Below are 22,937 nucleotides of genomic sequence, written 5' to 3'. Positions count from 1 at the left end.
TTGATGAGAACATCCAATAAAAATGCACATTCAGGAAATGTGGAGAGTTGCTCCATTACAGAATATACAAAAATGGGACCAAGGTATTAGACTGGAAACATAAAAAAGGGGCCGGGTAATGAAGGACTTTAAAAGCCAAACCAAGGATTTTTTGTTTGGTTCTGATGGTAATGGGGAGTCATTGCTGTTCATTGAATGGAGGAGGATGTGACATGGTTATGAAAAGTTAGTTAACAGCTGAGTAGAAGATATACTGTAGTGAAGAAAGATGAGACAGGTAGCCAAACCAGAAGACTTGCATTTGTCTAAACATGAGTTGATGAGGACCTATACCAAAGTAGTAGAAATGTTAGAAGATAGATGTTAATAGTGTGGAATTAACAGAATTTGGCAACAGTTCTGAAATGTATAATGAAGCATCTGGTATTAGGGGAAAGGGTGGTGGAAGAAAGGAGTCAAGAATAACTCATGGATTTTGATTTGGGTATGTAGAAAAGATGGTAGTGCCCTTGATAGTAATAAGAGTTAGGAAGAGGAGAGGACTTAGAGGGAAAGATAAGGTTTCTATAGTATATCCAGTTCAAGATGCCCAGTGGATAGTTGGAAATATAAGACTGTTGGAAATATAAGAAATATAAGAGTCACAAGAGAGGTCAAGATTGGAAAAGTATATTGAGAATCGTTAGCATAAAGATGATCATTGAATCTATGGATGCTGATGAGATAATCAAGTAAAATTATATACAAAGAGAAGAGGGCCCAGGATAGAACCTTGTGAAACACCTATGGTTAGTGGGCATGACTTGGATGAAGATCCAGCAATGAAAATTGAAGAAAGGTCAGATAAGTAGGGGAAGAACTAGGAGAGAACAATGCCATTCAAAGTTAGAGAGAAGAGAGCATCAAGAAGAGGGTGATGTACAGTGTCAGGCTGCAGAGAGGTCAAAAAGGAAAAGGACTAAGAAAAGACTAATATTAAATTTAGTGATTAAGAAATCAGTAGCAACTTTGGAGAGAGCTGTTTCAGTAGAATAAAGCGATCAGAAACCATACTGCAAAGAATTAGTCAGAGGAAGGGGCACCTATTGTAGTTGACCTTCTCAAAGAGTTTAGCTAGAAATGGAAAGAGAGATATAGGATAATAGGTGGCAGGGATGGACAGGTTAAGTGAGGGGTTTTTGAGCTTGAGGGAGACAGAGATATGTTTTTGAGCAGTAGCAAAGCATCTAGTAGGTAGGGAGAGATTGGCCAGTAGTGAAGGATTGGAGATATTGAAGTAGACTGTCTGCTGGAGAAGACAAGATGGAATGGGATAGCATTTGTTTGTGGAGGGGTTGGCCTTGGCAAGGAGAAGTGCCTCTCTTCTTTATAAGAGAAAGATGTGTAGGAGGAGATAGTTGCAGAAGGCATCTAAATTATGTAAGATGAGAAGGAGGGGAAGAAAAGGGAGCTCTTGGGAAATGGTCTCAATTCCTAAGTGAAATATGAGTCAACATTCTTATCTGAGAGAGCAATAGAAGTAGGAGCCATGGAATGTTGTATTTCATAGACCAATACTTTAAGAAAATTGACAACAGATTATTTGGAGAATTTGATCCAAGTATAAAGAATAAGCTTTTTCTGTGAGAAATGTAGGAGTAGTTGTTTCCTTGACCTTCACCTGTGTTGAAACATCCATTTACACCAATATAGTTTAGAAAATGCTAAACATTATGTAGTCACAGGTGCTTGGTAGATCTAACTATTTAAACTGATTAAAAACATTCAAATGACTTTTATAGTATTTAATGCAATTTACTTTATAGTCAAGGACACAAAAACATAAAACAAAAATAATCACACTGATCTACATCAGTATTCAGTACAAATTCAGTACAAATATATAGTAATACAGTTTCTAAATTCTTCCTTGTCAGTAAATATTAATCATTTATTCAGAGTTACATAAGATTTTCAAGGATAAAATCTGCAACATCCGGCCATTTCACAATACTTTATATCTCAGTTGAATGGTAGAAGATAAGATGAAAGAACAAGTTAGTAGTGTAAGGGTTAAATTTAATGGTTGTGTAAAAATAAAATTATTTCTCTAATAAAAAATATTATATTTTATGAGGTTTATTAAGGATTATTAGAAATCAAGGATACAAAATTAAAACCACGTGCCCATGGCTGATTAGCCCATTCAGAATCCCCACGCTTAGCTTACCTCTAACTTCCTACATCATTGCAATGGCAGAGAAGAGAGCGTGGTAGGTGTTACTGCCAGTTAAATACCAATTGTGATCTCACCTACGTGGAGTCTCAGTTGAGATTATAGGGAATTCTGGGAAATACCAACGACTTCTGGGGATTGAAGTCTAGGGTTCAAAATCTCCATTTATACAGTTGGAAAATAATTGTATGAAATTATGTGGTCACCATATTTAGAAAAAGGAGAGGAAACAATAAAATAGAGAAATGTGAAGATGTTAGAGAAGTTATCTATCCTATCAACCTAAATGTTTGCTTAATCCAGGCAGAGATTAATTCTCAACCAGGAAGGCTGGTGATGAGTTAACTATTCAACCTCCTCCGAAGTGGAAGCTAGTCTCTTAGGAAACTAAGAAAGGAGTCAGAATCTAAGTTGAAGCTGAGCTCCAAGCCCTATGATCCAAGACACAGTCTCTAGCGAAGGTCTCTTGAAGACTCTCCCCAGTTAGAAGACTATCTCCAGAAGACAATCTCTTTAGACTAGCTTCTCAGAGACCATCTGTTCTGAGAGAGTTTGGGGCTTGCTTTTATGAGTTATTGCTACCCTTCCCCTTTTCTCCGGGGCCAATCACAGTTTCTAAACTGTCTAGCACTGCCCATAGGGCAGTGTCTATGGGATTCATACCTCTCATCCTCTGAAGGTGTCAGCTCTTATCAAAGGATTCACAAGTTTCTGATTGGGTTAAAAGGGTGGAGCTTTCCAAGTAAGTGACTATGTAAGTACTCCCTTACTTAAATTTAACTAGGTGTGTTTTTAAGGTTTTGGTTGATCAATTCAACAGACAAGAGAATAAATAATTCCCTTTCACAGTAGGCCCAATTTAGATAGCTAAAAAGTAAAAAATAGTCCCAACAGCATCCTACATCATCTTCTTATCCTCTTTCATATGTGTGTGTGTGTTACATTAATGTCAGCTTGCCGAGGACAACTTTTAATGTTATTTTACTTCATTATTAATGTAAAAAGGACAGATAGGTAGCATAGTAGGTAGAGTGCTGAATCTGGTGTCATGAAGACTCATCTTTCTGAATTTAAATCAGACCTTCAGACACTTAGGAGTAATATGACTGTAGGAAAGTCATTTAAACCTGTTGTCTCAGTTTCCTCATCTGGAAAATGAGCCGGTAAAGTAAATTACAAACTACTCTAGTATCTGCTCAAAAAAACCCCAAATGGAGTCAGGAAGAGTCTGACAAAACTGAAAAAAAAAATACCTGAACAATAATAGTGTAACAAATGTTCCTTGTAATTTTTTTCACAAATTGCGAGAAGCTGACAAATCCCCACTGGCAGACAAAGTCACAGTTTGGGAGATGGGGACTGCAAGGCAGCCTCCTGAAAATGAGGCCCCCACTGATCCCCCTCTGTGACTTCTCTATCCAACTTCCCTTACTAATGGACTTGTTATGATTATTGTTCCCTTCCCAATACAGGAGAAATAATATGAGAGCAAATACTTATAGGGTTAACACACATATATCGTATTTTAATCCCCTTAGATTATTACCCTAAAAAGATTGCATTCACAGAATTAAAACCTAAAGATTATTACCCGTTACCCCTCCTTTCTCTCTCAAGCAGAGATACACTTCAAGGCCCCACAATCAACATTGGCCAAATGCTTGAGAACTGTAATTAATTTTTCCCTCCAGTTAGCATACTCTGATGATTTTGTTGGTAGACAGAAACCAGGCAACATTGCCAGGCACTTTAAAGTAACACAAAAAAAAACAGAACTTGTAAATTGAGGAAAACCTCAAATCTGGTCTGCTTTATATTACCTTTTAATCCTGTACTTAGATATGAAATGCTTTGTTATTCATCTCCTAAGTAATTGTGATTGATTGTGAAAGCTGATTAAAAGGATAATGATCGGGGGCAGCTGGGTAGCTCAGTGGATTGAGAGCCAGGCCTAGAGATGGGAGGTCCTAGGTTCAAATCTGGCCTCAGACACTTCCCAGCTGTGTGACCCTGGGCAAGTCACTTGACCCCCATTGCCTAGCCCTTACCACTCTTCTGCCTTGGAGCCAATACACAGTATTGACTCCAAGACGGAAGGTAAGGGTTTAAAAAAAAAAGGATAATGATCCTCCTAGAAGGTCAGGGGGTACTAACTTCCAAACTACCCTATGCATGTCATCCATCTCTATCACAAAGTTTCTGTTGTAGTAACATCCTTTGTTGTAGTAACAACACAAAATTGTTGATTAAGTGGTTTGTTAATGTGTGACATATCCAATTATCTGTAGAAGATCATGTACGTAGAAAATTGATTGTGTGACATAGAACTATGTACTCACTAACCTATATAATAAACTTAACCTCCGTGCCATGGCAGATCACACTATGTGATGCCTATGCATTTGGGACTGAACACATAGTGCATCTCACTCCATTATTCAACTGGAATTGTCACACTTGGAAGGAGTAAGCCTGGACCTTCAGAGAGACTGATGGACAGATTTTTTTTTTCCTTTTAAACATTATTTTATTTGGTCATTTTCAAACATTATTCATTAGAAAGAAAGATCATTTTCTTTTCCTTCCCCCACCCTGCCACCTCTCCCATTGGCAATACGTGATTCCTCTCGGTATCACATGTGTTCTCGATCTGAACTCATTTCCATGTTATTGGTTTTTGCATTAGGGTGTTCATTTAGAGTCTTTCCTCAATCATATGCCCTCCACCCCTGTAGTCAAACTGTTGCCTTTCCTCGATGTTTTTACTCACACCTTTTGTCCTCTGTTTGTGTGGGTAGTGTTTTTTTTGTTTCTCCTTGATCTCTGCAGTTTGTTCAGGGACATTGCATTGACAGTAATGAAAAAGTCCCATTATGTTCGATTGTACCACAGTGTATCAGTCTCTGTATATAATGTTCTCCTGGCTCTGCTCTTTTTGCTCTGCATCACTTCCTGGAGGTCATTCCAATCCCCATGGAATTCCTCCACTTTATTATTCCTTTCAGCACAATAGTATTCCATCACCAACATATACCACAATTTGTTCAGCCATTCCCCAATTGAAGGGCATCCCTTCATTTTCCAGTTTTTTGCCACCACAAAGAGCACAGCTATGAATATTCTTGTACATGTCTTTTTCCTTATTGTCTCTTTGGGGTACAAACCCAGCAGATCTATGGCAGAATCAAAGGGCAGACAGTCTTTTAGTTCCCTTTGGGCATAGTTCCAAATTGCCCTCCAGAATGGTTGGATCGATTCACAACCCCACCAGCAATGAATTAATGTCCCAACTTTGCCACATCCCCTCTACCATTCATTACTTTCTGTTGTTGTCATGTTAGCCAATCTGCTGGGTGTGAGGTGATACTTCAGAGTTGTTTTGATTTGCATCTCTCTGATTATAAGAGATTTAGAACACTTTTTCATGTGCCTATTAATAGTTCTGATTTCTTTATCTGAAATCTGCCTATTCATGTCCCTTGCCCATTTATCAATTGGAGAATGGCTTGGGTTTTTCTACAATTGATTTAGCTCTTTATAAATTTGAGTAATTAGACCTTTGTCAGAGGTTTTTGTTATGAAGATTATTTCCCAATTCGTTGCTTCCCTTCTAATTTTTGTTGAATTGGTTTTGTTTGTATAAAACCTTTTTAATTTGATGTAATCAAAGTTATTTATTTTACATCTTGTGACTTGCTTGCTTTTAAAATCTTTCCCTTCCCAAAGGTCTGACATGTATACTATTGTGTGTTCACCTAATTTACTTATAGTTTCCTTCTTTATGTTCAAGTCATTCACCCATTCTGAGTTTATCTTGGTGTAGGGTGTGAGGTGTTGATCCAAACCTAATCTCTCCCACTCTGTCTTCCAGTTTTCCCAGCAGTTTTTGTCAAATAGTGGATTTTTGTTCCAAAAGCTGGGGTCTTTGAGTTTGTCATAGACTGTCTTGCTGAGGTCACTTACCCCAAGTCTATTCCACTGATCCTCCTTTTTGTCTCTTAGCCAGTACCAAATTGTTTTGATGACCACTGCTTTATAGTATAGTTTGAGATCTGGGACTGCAAGGACACCTTTCTTTGTATTTTTTTTTCATTATTTCCCTGGATATCCTTGATTTTTTGTTCTTCCAAATGAACTTTGTTATGTTTTTTTTTTCTAATTCAGTAAAAAAGTTTTTTGGAAGTTCAATGGGTATGGCACTAAATAGATAGACAAGTTTGGGTAGGATGGTCATTTTTATTATGTTAGCTCATCCTACCCATGAGCAGTTAATGTTTTTTCAATTGCTCAGATCTAATTTTAGTTGTGTGGAAAGTGTTTTGTAGTTGTGTTCCTATATTTCCTGTGTTTGTCTCGGCAGATAGATTTGCAAGCATTTTATATTGTCTAAGGTGATTTTGAATGGAATTTCTCTTTCTAATTCCTGCTGCTGAGATGTGTTGGAGATATATAGAAATGCTGATGACTTATGTGGATTTATTTTGTATCCTGCAACTTTACTAAAGTTGTTGATTATTTCCACTAGCTTTTTGGTTGATTCTCTAGGATTCTTTAAGTAGACCATCATATCATCCACAAAGAGTGACAGCTTGGTCTCCTCATTGCCAATTTTAATACCTTCAATTTCTTTTTCTTCTCTAATTGCTACTGCTAGTGTTTCTAGTACAGTGTTAAATAAGAAAAAGTGATAATGGGCATCCTTGTTTCACTCCTGATCTCATTGGGAATGCATCTAGTTTATCCCCATTGCAGATGATGTTGGCTGATGGTTTTAGATAGATATTGTTTATTATTTTTAGGAAAGCACCTTCTATTCCTATATTTTCTAGTGTTTTCAATAGGAATGAGTGTTGTATTTTGTGAAAAGCTTTTTCTGTGTTTTTTGAGATAATTGTGTGATTTTTGTTGGTTTGCTTGTTGATATGGTCAGTTATGTGGATGGTTTTCCTGATATTGAACCATCCTTGTATTCCTGGTATAAATCGCACCTGATCATAGTGAATAACCTTCGTGATGACTTGCTGGAGTCTTTTTGCTAGTATCCTGTTTAAGATTTTGCATCTATGTTCATTAAGGAGATTGGTCTGTAAATTTTTTTTATCCATTTTTGGCCTGCCTGGCTTTGGGATCAATACCATATTTGTGTTGTAAAATGAATTTTGTAGAACTCCCTCTTCACTTATTATGTCAAATAGTTTGTGTAGTATTGGGATTAGCTGTTCTTTGAATGTTTGATAGAATTCACTTGTGAATCCATCAGGCCCTGGGGATTTTTTCTTAGAGAATTCTTTGATGGCTTGCTCAATTTCTTTTTCTGATCCTAAAAATTAAGGGAGAAATTAATAAAATTGGAAATGATAGAAGTAATGAACTAATAAATAAGACTAGAAGCTGGTATTTTGAAAAAACAAACAAAATTGACAAAGTATTGGTCAATCTAATAAAAAAGAGAAAAGAATAAAACCAAATTAACAGTATCATGGATGGAAAGGGAGAACTCACCTCCAATGAAGAGGAAATTAAGGTAATCATTAAAAACTATTTTGCCCATTTATATGGCAATAAACATGCCAATCTAGGTGATATGAATATTTACAAAAAAATATATATTCCAACCTTTCTTAAAGAATATTGAGCCTTGAATTCTCTGCCTCTCCCCTTCTTGAGATGATAAGCAATCTCAGATAGATTTTATATGTGCAATCATGTAAAAAAATTTCCATATTAATCCTTTTGTGGAAGGAAACTCAAATAGAAAAAAATTAAAGAGAAAAAAGTTTGCTTTGGCCTGGATTCAGACCTAGTTCTGTTTCTCTCAAATTAGATTGCATTTTTTATCATGAATTCTTTTTAAATAATTTTAATTCAAAGAGTTCCTGTGTTTGTCTCGGCAGATAGATTCCTAAGTATTTTATATTGTCTAAGCTGATTTTATGTATCATTGTATTGATGAAAATAGCTGTTATTCACAGCTGTTCATTGTCCAATATTTCTGTCATTGAACAATGTTCTCCTGGTTCTACTAATTTCATTCTGCCTCAGTACATGTAAAGCTTTCCTGATTTTTCTGAGTTTCTCCTGCTTGTCAGTTCTTATAGCATAATAGTATTCCATTATAATCATATACTGTAATTTACACCCAGCCATTCCTCAATTGATGAGTATCCCTCACTCTCCAAATTTTTGATCCCCTAAAAAGAGCTCCTTTGAATATTTTTGTATATATAGGTTCCCCTACCTTTTTAATCTCTTTGGGATATAAATGTATTAATAGTACTGTTGAGTCAAAGGGTAGATACTGTTTTATAGCCCTTTGGACACAGGTCCAAATTGCTTTCCTGAGTGATTGAATCAAGTCAATTTCCCCAACAGTGCGTTCCTATTTCAACTTTCTCATATCTCCTCCAAATTTTGTCTTTTTCCTTTTCTGCCATAATAGCCAATTATAGATAGGTATGGTGTGGTACCTAAGAATTGTTTAGATTTGCATTTCTCTACATAATTGTGATGTAGAGCATTTCTTATATGACTATAGAATTTTAATTGCTTTGAGGCCTGTTTGTTCATTTTCTTTTGCCATTTAATAATTGGGGAATTATTGTATTCTTATATATTTGTTTCTCTATGTGAAATGCGGCCTTTATTAGAAAGCCTTGTAAAAAATTTTTGCACCATTATTATTAATGTGCATTGCATTCCATCCTATTTACCACTGTTTCTGTTCTCCACCTCCCCCAATTTTCCTTTCCTATTAGCCTAGTCTCCTCTTTTATTCCCTTCCTCTCCTGTCTTCTAATAGGATAGAATAGTTTTCTGTACCCAATTGATTATGTTTGTTCTTCTCTCATTGAGCCAATTCTGATGAGAGTAAGGTTCACATGTTTTATTATTGCCTATTTTTTCCCTTAAAGGATTATGCTCAGTTTTGTTGGGTGAGTGATTTTTAGTTGAAGTCAGTCCTACCTCCTTAGCCCTCTGGTATATCTTATTCCAGGTCCTCCAATCCTTTAATGTAGAAGATTCTAAGTCTCATGTTATCCCAACTGTGGCTCCATGATATTTGAATTGTTTTTTCAGCTTTTGCAATATTTTCTCCTTTACTTGAGAGTTTTGGAATTTGACTGTAATATTTCTGGGAGCTATCCTTTTGGTATCTCTATCAGGAGGTGATTGGTGGTTTCTTTCCATTTCTATTTTGTTTTCTAGTGTTAAGAGTATCAGGGTAATTTTCCTTGATGATCTCTTGAAAGGTGAGGTCTAAACTCTCTCTCTTTTTTTTTATCATGACTTTCAGGTTGTACAATAATTCTTAAATGATCTCCTCTGAATTTATTTTCCAGGTCAGTTGTTTTTTCTATGAGACATTTTATATTTTCTTCTATTTCTTCATTTTTCTGACTTTGATTTTTTTGTCTGCCTCCTGAAGTTATTAGCTTTCACTTGCCCAATTCTGATTTTTAAGGCATGATTTTTCTTGAGTGAGCTTTTGTATCTCCTTTTCCATTTGGCTAACTCTACTTTGTAAAGAGTTCTTTTCCTCAGTGAATTTTTGTACATGTTTTCCCTAAGAGCCAATGCTATCTTTCAAGAAGTTTTCCTCTTCTTTGCATTTTTGTATATCTTTTTCCCATTTGGGGTAATTCGGCTTTTTAAAGGATTTTTCCCCTCTTCTATGGATTATTGTGCCTCTTTTACCAATTTGCTTATTCTCTTTTTAAGGTGTTAATTTTTTTTTAGGTTTTTTTGTGCCTCCTTACCAAGCTATTGACTTTTTTCATCATTTTCTTGTATTACTCTCATTTCTTTTTCCCATTTTTTCTTCTACCTCTTATTTGATTTTTATAATTCTTTTTGAGCTCCTCCATTAGTTCTTTTGGGGCTTGAGAGCAGTTCATATTTTTCTTGGAGGCTTTGGATGCAACAGTATTGAATTTGTTATCTTCTCATCAGTTTGAGTCTACCTTGTCACCAAAATAACTTTCTATGGTGAATTTTTTGTTGGCATTGTTTGCTTATTTTCCTGCCTTTTTTCTTTAGTTTAAAAAACTTGAAATTGGGCTCTGTAACTGTGGTGAGAGGGTCACTATTCTGAGCTTCAGGTTCTTTGTGTAACTGCCTTCAGAGCTAGCTCTGGGGATCTGTGTGTTTTCAGTTCTTCCAAGGTAGTAAGAAGTAAGATGAAGCATGTTTAATAGTCTCCCAGCTTGTGCTCTGGTCTTTGAATAACCCCAGGCACTCTTTTCCCCCTTGAAACTGTGAGTAGGGTCCTCTGCTCCCCTGTTACTGCAAGTGCTAGTATATTCTGGTGCTCTTCCTCACCCTGTGTCTGTGCCCCAGGGCTATGACCTGGTTCTGTGTATGGGCAGTGCAACTAGAGTCTTGCACTCAGAGCTAGCAAAGGGACCTCTTTATCTCCTTCTTAGCAGTTTCTGGACACACACATGCATGTGCATACGCACACACACGTGGCTGAGAGTTCTAGAAGCTTTGGCTGCTATTTCACTTGCCCTGGGTCACTGTGCTCCACCTTTGCGCTAGTACACTAGATCCTTCATTTTGCCTTTTTGTGGATTATACTGCTTCAGAATTCATTTTGAGGAATTATATCATTGCTTTAGGGGGGGTAATTTGATAGAAATCAGATCAGTGTCTACTTTCTCTGTCATCTTGGTCCATCTTTTTTCTTTTTTTTTTAACCCTTATTTTCTCTCCTAGTAACAACTCTAAGATATAAGGGCAAAGGCTAGGCAAATAGGGTCAAGGGACTTGCCCAGTGTCACAAAGTTTGGAGGTGTTTCAAGATAGATTTGAACCTACATTGTCCCAACTCTAGACGTGGCATTCTGTACACTGAGCCATGTAGCTATTCCACAGTGTCTTATACAAGGGAAACGCTCACTAAATTTTTATTGTTAATTATGTTCCCTTCCTACTCTTAAAAATTATATACCTCATAGCTTAAGACAGTGAGGAGCTTTGGGATATTTTCATAGTATTGTCAGCTTTCAGTGGTGTTATAATCTGATCTCTGGGTTTAGGTTACTTACATCAAATGAATAAAAATAAGTTCAGTTTTTATATAATAACATTAGTATTGGTTGCTTTACAAGAATGATGAAGATGAATGAGTTAAAAGTGCTGTAAAATGCTTTTAGTACCTTAGAACAAAGACTTTGAAAGCATTGAAAACATTACTTTATGAAGAATAAAGGCTTACATTTGCTTTGAGATCAACAGATGAAATTCTGAGTATTATTTAATATACTTTTACAAGTGCATCATCATTTTATAAGCTTTAATGAATGTCTTACAAATGTTCTTTCAGCATGAGACTGAGATTAGTCAGTTTCCTTTTGCTTCATGCTCATACATACTAAATGTTTGTTGAATTAAATTATGTTTATGTTTCCTACTGGGAACTCATATTGACATGCTTTGTGATTTTATATATATTTTTTGTGCAGCTGGTTCCTTCTTTAAGCTCCAGCTGCTCTGTGAGTTATTTTGGCAGCTGTTAGTTGCCAGTTGTCCTTTTATTCAAGGTATGTCTAGATTGGCAGTAGATAAACCAATCAGGAAATGCCAGAGCATGTAGAAGGGGAAATGTTTGTGTTTAGGAAGGCTCAGAGCCAAACAGCAGAAGTCACTGAAGCTCAAAGCAAATCCTTGCAAGCAGATCGGTGACAGTGTGTATATGTCTATCCTCTATATGACATTTCTTGAGTGCCTTCTTTACTCTTCATTCTCTTTTTACTGTTTCCTCCTAATTTTGTTGCAGTGAAAATCAAAAATCATGTTAGATGAACTGGTGATGACTTAAGCAACTCTAAAATTTGAATCCATATGGACAGAGTTAAATTTGTTGCTCTGTGAGGCTCAGTAGTGCTGACAACTAGGATTTCCAATCCCATTACTCCTCCCAAAAGGTATAAGCTGCCTGGTCTCCCTAAGCATTATAATCTTAGAACACCTCTTTGGTCTTATCAGCACACTTATCCTACTTTTCTATCACTAGCAGTGGAGAGAGTCAGCATGGTTCAATGGATAGAGAACTGGCCTTGGAAACAGAAAAACTTAGGTTAAAGTATGTCTTGTGACCAGAAATACTATGTGATGTTGAGCAGATCACTCAACCTATAGGCATCCTTGACTACTCTCCAAGATTCTGTCTATATGGTGGTTGTCCATCATACTCAAAGACAAAATGAAATGACATCAATATGTCAGGGTCAATGTGCCTACTGTGACTGGTCAGACTAATGCAAGCCTAGAAAGCTCTACCACAGGTCTAACAGAAATAATATGCATGAACATTTGGGATAGAAATGCCATGGTGCTTACCTATATTGGTAGATTGCCTTCCCTATACCAATGAAATTATAGTTCTGAAACAAAAAATGTGAATTAATGGAATAATTTGGAGGGGGATAAGACAGTCTTTCATCCTCTGATGTTAACCTATTAAAGATGATAGTGATAATAATCAATTGTTATTTAGAACTAATATTTAGAACTTAATGCTAAGCACTTTACAGTTAACTCATTACCCTCACAACAACCCTGAGAAGTAGGTGCTATTATTATTCTCATTTTATAGATGTAGAAACTGGTAGAGAGCAGTTTTTCTAGGGTCACACAGCTATTAAGTGTCTGGAGCTAATTTTGAATTTATGTCTTCCAGGCTCAGTGCTTTATCCATGGTCTTACCTAATTACTTCTGTCTGTCTGTCTGCCTGTCTGTCTATTTGTCTGTCTCTCTGTCTATCTTTCAACAGATTTTTCACTATGGAATCCTTAAAATATATTATTTAGGCCTTACCTTGTAACAACCATATGCTAAATTCACATGAGAAAATGGCACCAAAGTAAGAAGGAGCTGTAGCTATTTAAAGAATTTGGGGATATCAACAAAAGAAAATTGTGTATACAAACTACCTCTGAACTCCTTTGAATACTACAGTCTTTAATACATGAGGACTAAGGTATCTGGTTCTCACTGCAAAAATCAAACCCTGTAGCCCTCATTTTAATTGTTCAGATAGTTAGACTAACCAATGATTTGGAAGTAGAACAGTGTCCTGCTCTTCTTTCATAGGACTTTGCCTTCATCAGCATTTATCCGACATTGTTATATGACTTGGGAAAATACAAAGATTAAATAAGACATAGTCCATATCCTCACAGAACTTTCAGTTGTAGAGGGGATGGGGTTATACCATGAGTCAACAGCTATATCTTAAGTGGTTACTTCATGTTTATAGTGCCAGGCATTGCATCAAGTACTAGTAATATAAGCAAAAATATAGTCCCTATCCTCAAAGTCATGGGGTAAAGTCAGAAAATCAGAAATGGAGTCAGGAGAGACATGGAGGGTAGCTGGTGAAGGTCCTTCCTCAAAATGACAGTTCTGGGGAGAAGTTCATTAATGGGAGAAGCAGGCTGTCGAAGGGAAGAGATTTTCCAGGATTAGAACATCTGTTGTGCTGTTGGCCCATTATAAGTCTAGCCATACTATTCCTAGTTAGTAATGTTCTACTCTGCCTACCAGGATCCATGCATATATATAAAGAATGAGATAAAAGGGACCTTAGGGGCTCAACTAGGCCCAGGATTTGTGAATTTGCCTATTTAATATTTTGATAATTATATCAATAAGTACATGAGAGAAGAGAAAATTCTCCTTAGAGAGAGAAAATATTATTATCTGGAAAGGAAGAGAACATTAAGCTATCTTAAAGGACAAGTATGATTTCAACAGCTAAATAATGAAAATGGAATTCAAGGGTAAAAGAGGAAACTTATGATAAATGGCTCCAGTTTTTCAGAGACTAAGGAGAAGGTAGTGTAGGAGACTTGTAAAAAGAAAAGAAGCTCTGCACTATTAGTTCTTGAATACCAAAGAGATTTACAAAAAGGGGGGGATGGACCTACTTGTACAAAAATATTTATAGCAGCCTTTTTGTGATTGTAAAGAATTGTAAGTTAAAAGGATATCCATCAGTTAGGAAATGGCTGAATAAATTGTGGTATAAGATGGTGATGAAATACTATTGTGGTATAAGAAATGATGAACAGGATGACTTCAGAAAGACCTGGAAAGACCTATATGAACTGATGCAAAGTGAAATAATGTGACAAGGAAATTACTTTAAAAGATTGATATATATTAATTTAAGGTCGCCAAGGAAGTCAGCTATGTAATTCCTAAATGAAAACTCAAGTCAGCAGTCAACCTTTTATGGAGTTTAATTACAAACAGGAGGAAGAAAGGTATTAGAGAGAGAGAGAGAGAGAGAGAGAGAGAGAGAGAGAGAGAGAGAGGACTGTGGCTTTGCACATGTTTGTTGAAAGTCATATTCTCAAATAATTAAATCTTGATCCTTTGCTTCAGCCCTTCCTAAATCCTGTTACCCAGAGCAGGGTGGATATTGGAAGTTCCAAGACCTGGTTCTGTCATTCCAAGTATCTCTATTGTATCAATTCTAAAATCAATCATGACTCAAAGAACTTCCTGTTCTATGCTTAAGCATAGGTCAAAGCCCTTTCCATTGTTTAGCAAAAGGTTTCTGTCCTAAAGTAGTCTTAGGTAGGGAGGAGAAGGACCCTCCCTACCTAATGTTGGAAATGGGGAAATTTCCAACATTCATAAGTCTAAGAAATTTTAAGGTTTACAATAAGTAGAACCAAGAGAAAATTGTACATAATAATAGCAATATTGTGGAATGATCAACTTAGAAAGACTTAGTTACTCTCAGCAATACAATGATCCAGGACAATTCTGAAGGACTTAGGATAAAGAAGTCTATTCATCTCCAGAGAAATAACTATTTGAATTAGAATTCAGATCAAATCATGTTAATTTTTTACTTTAATTTATTTGGATTTTTATTTTTGGGTGGGGTTTATATGCTTGTTCTCTTACAAAAATGAACAAGACAGAAATATATTTTGCATGATAATACATATGTAACCTAGATCAAATTGATGCCATCTCCGGGAAGGGGGTGGGAAGGGAAGGAGGTGGGAAGGAGGGAGACAGTTTGGATCATATAACTTCACACAACTTATGTGGGATATTGTTATTACATGTAGTGGGTAAAATAAACTATTTTTACCAGAAAGGAAGGAAGGAAGGAAGGAAGGAAGGAAGGAAGGAAGGAAGGAAGGAAGGAAGGAAGGAAGGAAGGAAGGAAGGAAGGAAATGAAGCGAAGGAAGGAAGGAAGGAAAGAAGGAAGGAAGGAAGGAAGGAAGGAAGGAAGGAAGGAAGGAAGGAAGGAAGGAAGGAAGGAAGGAAGGAAGGAAATGAAGCGAAGGAAGGAAGGAAGGACTTGCATGGGGAGTTTCATAGAGTGTCAGTTAGGGAAGAATTCCTTCTTTCCCCAAAGCTTGAATTGCCTTCACAGTTAGAAGTTCTTCCAGAGGTAATCAAATTCATTCCTTTTTCATGTCAAGCCAGCAAATCAGTAAGCATTTATTAAGTGCTGACTATTTACAGACACTGTGCTGTATGCTAATAATACAAATAAAAACAAAAACAAAAATAATCCTTGCCCTCAACAAACACATTCTAGATAACACATAGAAGGTGAGAGGTGACAAGGACATGTTGGAGAAAAGAATGAGTAAAGCACAGAGAGGAAAGGAGTGAACATAACTGGCTTGGACACTTCTTTAAAATGAGGTTTCAGGAGGAACTGGCCAATCAAAAGAAGATGGCATAGGGATAGAGGGATCTTTGAAAGTGAGAAGGCCCCAGAGAAAGAGGGAGGGTGAGTCATTCAATTTTCATTTGAAGATGTCTAGTGATAGTGAATTGAAAAGCAGTGTTTTCAATTTTTGATTAGCTCTATCTTTTTAGAAAAAAAATTTTATATTGAACCAAGGTCTTTGTCTCTGCAGTATTCATCTAGTACAACTGTTTCTGGTTCCTGGAACCAAAAACAGAAAGTCTTATAATTCTTTCAAATGATAACTCTTCAAAAATTTGAAAAAGGTCATCTATACTTCATGAAATTTTTCTTCTAGTAAAGTAAAATGTAACCTTCTTGAGGTTAGGGGCTGTTTTTCATTTTGTCATTGTTAATATTAAGTATTTGCCCTGTGCCAAGCATTGTGTTAAGAATGCTACAGATAGGAAGCAGCTGGGTGGCTTGGTGGATTGAGAGCCAGACCTAGAGATAGGAGGTCCCAGGTTCAAATCTGGCCCAGACACTTCCTAGCTATGTGACCCTGGGCATGTCACTTAACCCCCTTTGCCTAGCCCTTACTGCAACACACAATATTGATTCCAATACAGAAGGTAAGGGTTGGGGGGGTGGTGGTGGTAAAAAAGTAGACAGGAACCAGCTTGAGAAGAGCTTTAAATGCCAAATATTGAATTTACCATTTGATCCTGGTGGTAATGGTTGCTCCTGGAGATAATTGGGTTGGAGTCAGGGCTTAGCCAGTTGAGTTTTTTGCCTAAGGGTGTTGTAAGGGGGAAAAAGGTTATTTTTAAAAAGGTTGGACTGGATTATTTAAGAGTGTGGTTGGCAGGAATTTATATTAATTCCAAGGAGATTTTTTTACAAAATGTAGAAAGACTGAAGTAAGAAAATCAGAGAGAGGTTAGGTAATTTACTTCCAGCCCCTAGCCTAACCCAGGCAGGGAGAGTTGGGTTCTTAGCTGGCCTCGGCAAAGCCAAGAACCTGGGGGAAATCTCTCTCAAGAGGCTAGTCTCTCTTGAGGCTAGTTTCTTCAGAAAATATCCAGGAAAGGAGTCAGTTCTTCCACTCATCATGTGTAAATCCAACAGTCTCTTCTGGAACAGAGTCTCAGGTCCAATCAGCAGATTTTCTCCTTCAGCCTCCACTCCAAAGAACGAAGAAGTATTTAGTTGCCACTTCCAAAGAATGAAGAACTGCCATTAGAACTGATTCAGGAAGTTGTAACTCCCTTTTAAAGACACTTTCTTTAGTGTCACTTCCTGTGCCTTCCCCTAATTTTACATCTACCAATCACAGTTAAAACTTTGCTTTAGGACTGCCCAAGGGCAATCCATTTAATTCTGATTCATTATCCATTATTCAACACGTGGGGCACAGATGTCCTCCACTCAAGTGTGAATGGGGTGTTTACACCTTTGGTGATTAAATCTAAGATCGGCAGATCTCCCTTCTCAACTTTTAAGTAGGGTGTTTACATTTTTGGTGCTTAAATCTAAAAATGGGCAGGGATTACAATTTAATCTTCACAATCAGGGGAGAGTTAATTAATTTCATTTTCAAAATCAGGGGAGAGCTAAATTTAATCTTCATAGTGGGAATGGAGAAGGTACTTCCAAGGATGATGGCATTAGTGGTTTGATTGAAAGCAGGTTTGTACTGCCACTCCTAAGGCAGTTAGGTTTACCTTCCCTTTGGTTGCTGTTGGTTAATAGTTGGTGTTGATAGGAAGATAGTCCTCATCTCTATAATGATTGCTCTCCTCAATGATGGGTGGAAGATCAGTGATTTGGAGGTTATTTCTTTTCCCAGTGCTCTTGGGTTCAGTCTTGGGCTATCTCCACTGAGGTCTGAAGAAAGGGAGGTTGTGATCAGTGAGGGCAGTGGTTTGAGTTCCTCAGTATATGACTGCTCCTCTCTTTCCCTCAGGGTTCCTTTCATCTCTGATTACCTAACAGGTAGTATTCTCTTTGTTTCCTTTTCCAGGCTAGAATGGGTGGAAATCATCGAGCCTCGAACAAGAGAGCGCATGTATGCCAATCTTATCACAGGCGAGTGTGTATGGGATCCACCTGCTGGTGTACGGATTAAACGTACCAATGAGAACCAGTGGTGGGAACTTTTTGACCCAAACACATCTCGTTTCTACTATTATAATGCCACCACTCAGAGAACTGTATGGCACCGGCCGCAAAACTGTGACATCATCCCTCTTGCCAAGCTTCAGACCTTGAAGCAGAATACAGAATCCCCGAGGGCTTCAACAGAGAATAGCCCTGGACGCAGTAGCAATGTCAGTCGAGAGGGCAGCACCAGCTCTTCCTTGGAACAAGAACTAGAAACTAATGAGAAGGCTCAAGAGCAGCAGGCCCGAGTCAATCGACAGTCAACACAGTTTACTGCAGTGAAAGAAGAGAATGAGAGGTAAGAGAAGAAATCAATCAAATGTAGGCCAGTGGAAGCCGCTAATTGTGTTCTTTCTCAGCTGTAAGACCTTTCCAGACTGAACCTCTTGCCTTTCTGTTGGGAGAGAATGAGACTGTATGATGACTGCTTATAGAAAACCTTTAAGCCATTTTCATTTCCCCCTTTGCTCCTATTTCATATAAGGTACTTGTGTTAAGAAAATGGAAGATTGAGTTTCCTGTGATATTATATTTTTATCCTGTGTCTTCTTGGTCTTCATTCCTTTTTTAAAAAATATTTTTAAAATGATTAAAAATTTCCCAGTTACATGTAAAAAACATTTTTAACATTAATTTTTTAAAATTTGGAGTTCTAAGGAGGCAGCTAGGTAGCTCAGTGGATTGAGAGCCAGGCCTACAGATAGGAGGTCCTAGGTTCAAATCTGGCCTCAAACACTTCCTACCTGTGTGACCCCGGGTAAGTCATATCTACTCCATGAGAAGGCAAACAATATATTATAATGTCATACAGAACATATATTTACATTATTTGCTCTTCATTCTTGATGTGATTCCCCTACCTGCATTTATGTTTCTGTGTAATTTGGGAAAGAAGAGGGAGATGGTTATTGTTTTCAATTATTTAGAGGACATTCATAGGGTAAATAGATGAAACTTTGTTCTTCTTGGCCTCATGGAAGCAATGAATGAAAAATAGTCACATTTGATCTCATTGTGAGAAAAAGCTTACTATTAAAGCTGTCCAAAAGTGAAATGGACTTTTCTGTGCTTCCCAAGGCCACTCCTCTCCCCCTTGTTTAAAAAACAAAACAAAACAGAAAACCCTGATAACCTCCTTGTAAGAAATATATAGCTACAGGTTAGATTGGATGGCTTCTGAAATTTCTTCAAACCTTGAGTCTTTGAGGTTGAGAAGCTGGGTGTTTTCATTATGTTTAGCCTTCTGGTGTCTTGCCCAGAAACCTTTTTCTCTGTGTGCTTGCCCTTTAACCTGTAAACTCAGCATTAGTGATCATGAAGTCAGAGAGTTGGGCATAATAGACTATGAAGATAAAATGTCTGTAAAATGTTCTTGAGTATTGTTAAGTTAAATTCTCCTGGACTCAGTCTGATTAATTCTCAAAAATCTCCAGAGTCTTATACTTTTAGGGTAAGAACCATGAGGCTGCCTTTGTTGTCACTAATTTTTTTAGGTTTTGTAGAAAGTTGAAGACTTTCTACAAAGAAAAGCTAGAAGAAGTCTGAAGGGGAGACTATTGGGTACATATGGCTTGGTGTTGGGGCAATGCCAGCAAAGAACAAGAATGAAGCCCTTCTCCCTCCATATTCACATTGACTACTTGGCTTTGTGTGGACTTATCTATGCATAACCTACCTACCAGGCTTTATTCAAGTATGAATTAAGTGCCTCTGATGCTCAAATAGTCCCTGAAAAGTTTGGAAACCAGAAGAGCAAGAATCTCCAAGTGGTTGCTCCAGAAATCACAGTGTTTTGGTCCCTGACCTGTTCTCATTCAGCAAGGGATTTTTCCAGAGGCTTCTCAAACTAAACTCTCCATATGTGCAGCTGACACCCACTTGCTGAGGAGATCAGTTCATTGTGGGTTAAGTTACTCATGTGACTAGATAAAGGCCAAAAGGCAATAGAAAACAAATGAGAGTCAGCATGAGGGAGGCAGCCCCTGTCAGCTGCCTCCTTCTTTCTCCTTCCTTGGAAATTCCATCTGAGGAACCCTAGCTTTGCACAGCTGGAGAGTTGTTGGTTTTGTCGTTGAAACTACTCTCTGAACTTTCAGCTGGAGGGCTTTAGTCTCTGTCTCCACTATTGTAGCTAATCAACCCCTCCTACTCATATCAGTGGCAGCATTCCTTTCGGTCTTATATCAAAAATATAAAGTGACAAGTGGCCAGGGGCAGCTGTCCATTTGGATGTTTTGTTAGGGGGAAGGGAATTAGTGTGGTGTTGAGGAGGATGTACAGTAGACTAGGAATCAAGAGACCTGGGATATCATCCTAATTCTTTCACTCTATAAATGTGACTATAGATAAGTAATATTTAAAAATGATTGGCATCTTTTGATTTTCTATCATCTTCATTTCCACATAGTACTCCTTCCTCTCCCAATCCAGAGTCTGCCCCTGTAACAAAGAATAAAAATGAAGGAAAGGGGGCGTGGGGGATGAGCTCAACAATATGAACCAAACACATTGACTAAGTCTGACAGTATCTGCAGTGTTCCACAATCATATCCTTCCACTTTTTCAAAGAAGGAAGGAACGCTCATTTTCTCATCTCTTCTTTGGAGACTAGTTTGTATACAAAGTAATTTCAGCAGGTAAAAAACAGTGCCAACTAAGGGAATCAGGAAAGACCTTGTGAACAGTAATACATATTCATGGATGTATAAATTGGTCCATCCATTCTGGAAAGCAATTTGGAAAGCTAAGAAAATGACTATAATTCTAATACTTCTTAACCCAGGCATCCCACTGCTAGACATTTACCTCAAAGAGATCAAAACATTTAAAGAAAGAATCCCATATATCTAAAAGTGCTTCCAATAACACTTTGGTAGTAGCAAAGAAATAGAAAAAAGTGAATTTTTATTGAATGAAAATAGCTAAGCAAACAATGATGTAATATAAGAATGTAGTCATAGGTATATTGGTAAATATTTAATAGTTGACTCTCAGGGAATAACAGGGATGCATATGACATACATATTTCAGAATATTTTATATGTATATAAATGCTTACACTGAAAATATAATTATTAGTTATTATAAAGTGATATGAGTCAGCTTAAGCACACCACTAATGGAATATTATTATGCTCTAAAAATGTTGAATATGAAGAATTCAGATTATAAAAAGACTTAATTGATCTGTTGCAAACTGAAGTAAGCAAAACCAAGAAATTGGTTTAGCAAATGACATATAAGGTAGATAGATGAGCATAAAACTCACTTGAGGGTAAAATTGCATAAATAGAAACAATAGCAAAACAAATGAAAATATAATGTTATGTAATTATAATGGTCAGGCTTGGCCTCGAAGAAGATTTTAGAAAATGCACATCTTTTACTTCGAGTAGGTAGATGACTGCAATTATTAAACATTGTATAAACTATTAGGCTCAGTTTATGTGTTGATTAATTTTGCTGAGCTGTTTATTCACTTTAATGATTGTAGCAAATATATTTTCTTCTTTTTTTTTTTTAAACCCTTACCTTCTGTCTTGGAGTCAATACTGTGTATTGGCTCCAAGGCAGAAGAGTGGTAAGGGCTAGGCAATGGGGGTCAAGTGACTTGCCCAGGGTCACACAGCTGGGAAGTGTCTGAGGCCAGATTTGAACCTAGGACTTTAGGACTGGCTCTCAATCCACTGAGCTACCCAGCTGCCTCCTCAAATATATTTTCTTATGTGGTCTATAATACCCCCTGCACTCACTCTCTTCAGCTTCATACTTCACTGAAGAAATTGAAACTATTCACAGAAAGCTTCTGCTAATCCTAATCTCACACCCATCTCATGTCATCCCTTATTACCTCTTGACTCCAGTCCGATTATGAAGTACTCCTCCTTCTCAATGCATCCAACAGGGAATCCTTGTTTCTTAATACATACAATTAATTAACAATTTTGAAAAAAAATTTTACCCTCCATCTTAAAATCAATACCAAGTATCAATTTCAAGGCAGAAGACTGATAAGGGCAAGGCAATTGTGTTTAAGTGGCTTGCCTGGGTTACCCAGCTAGGTAACAGATCTTACCATTTTCCCCTAGATCAGGCCCTTATTACTTCTTCCTTGGATTACTGCAGGGGGTGTATGTGCAGGGGAACTTTACCCTCCCCCTTTTCTTGGGGTCAAGAGCATGACCTCATCTGTCAACTACTTGACCTAGAGGTAAGGGTAGAATGACAGCTGGAAAAAGGCAGGTATAGAGTCAAGGTTATTTGCCTGAAATATAGGTCTGACCATGTTACATTGCCTCCACCCTCCCCAAATAAATTCAAGTCTCTCCCTATTACCTCCAGAATAAAATATGAAGTACAGGCTAGTGTCTTGCATTCTTTCCTATTACTGAAACTTTATTCTACTCTACTCACTCCATGGTCCAGCTGTACAGACCTGCTTGCTATTTCTCACACACAATTCTCCACTTCCCATCTCTCTGCCTTTCTGCTTTCTACACTTGAAACTTGGGTTCTTTGGATTTCTTCAAGACTCCTCTTAATCTTAATCTCTTAGGATAACTTCTACTTATTCTGTGTGCATTTTTTTCCCAGTTATAGCTAGCTCTTTGTGACCCCATTTGGGGTTTTCTTAGCAAAGATAATAACCATTTCCTTCTCCATCTCAATTTACAGATGAGAAACTGAGGCAAACAGGGTTAAGTAACTTGCCCAGATTCAAACAGCTAATATCTGAGGCTTATTTTTACTCAGAAATTATGAGTCTTTGTGACTTTGGGCCCAGCACTCCATCCATGTTGTTTCCTCACTAGAATATGAGCTCTTTGAGGACAGCAGCTATTTTTAAAAAAAACCACCAAAAACATTCCTACCACTTGCTCAGTAAAGACTT

The 22,937-nt window shown here is 37.3% G+C and overlaps 1 protein-coding gene and 1 pseudogene across 5 annotated transcripts in view; both read left to right on the top strand.

Moving 5' to 3' along the window:
- The window catches only part of ARHGAP39 (Rho GTPase activating protein 39), a 426,284-nt gene that overhangs the window by 186,114 nt on the left and 217,233 nt on the right, over positions 1 to 22,937 (top strand). For all 5 annotated transcript variants that reach the window (XM_056822907.1, XM_056822906.1, XM_056822904.1 and 2 more), the window contains exon 3: positions 17,907 to 18,344. In XM_056822907.1, the coding sequence (XP_056678885.1) occupies positions 17,907 to 18,344 (438 nt within the window). The remainder of the gene's footprint in view (positions 1 to 17,906; positions 18,345 to 22,937) is intronic.
- Positions 18,354 to 22,937, top strand: part of LOC130458311 (inosine-5'-monophosphate dehydrogenase 2-like) — a 29,911-nt pseudogene continuing 25,327 nt past the window's right edge.

This window comes from Monodelphis domestica, chromosome 3, assembly GCF_027887165.1.
Source record: "Monodelphis domestica isolate mMonDom1 chromosome 3, mMonDom1.pri, whole genome shotgun sequence".
NCBI classification, from domain to species: Eukaryota; Metazoa; Chordata; class Mammalia; order Didelphimorphia; family Didelphidae; genus Monodelphis; species Monodelphis domestica.
This window is presented reverse-complemented; position numbering and strand designations above follow the sequence as displayed.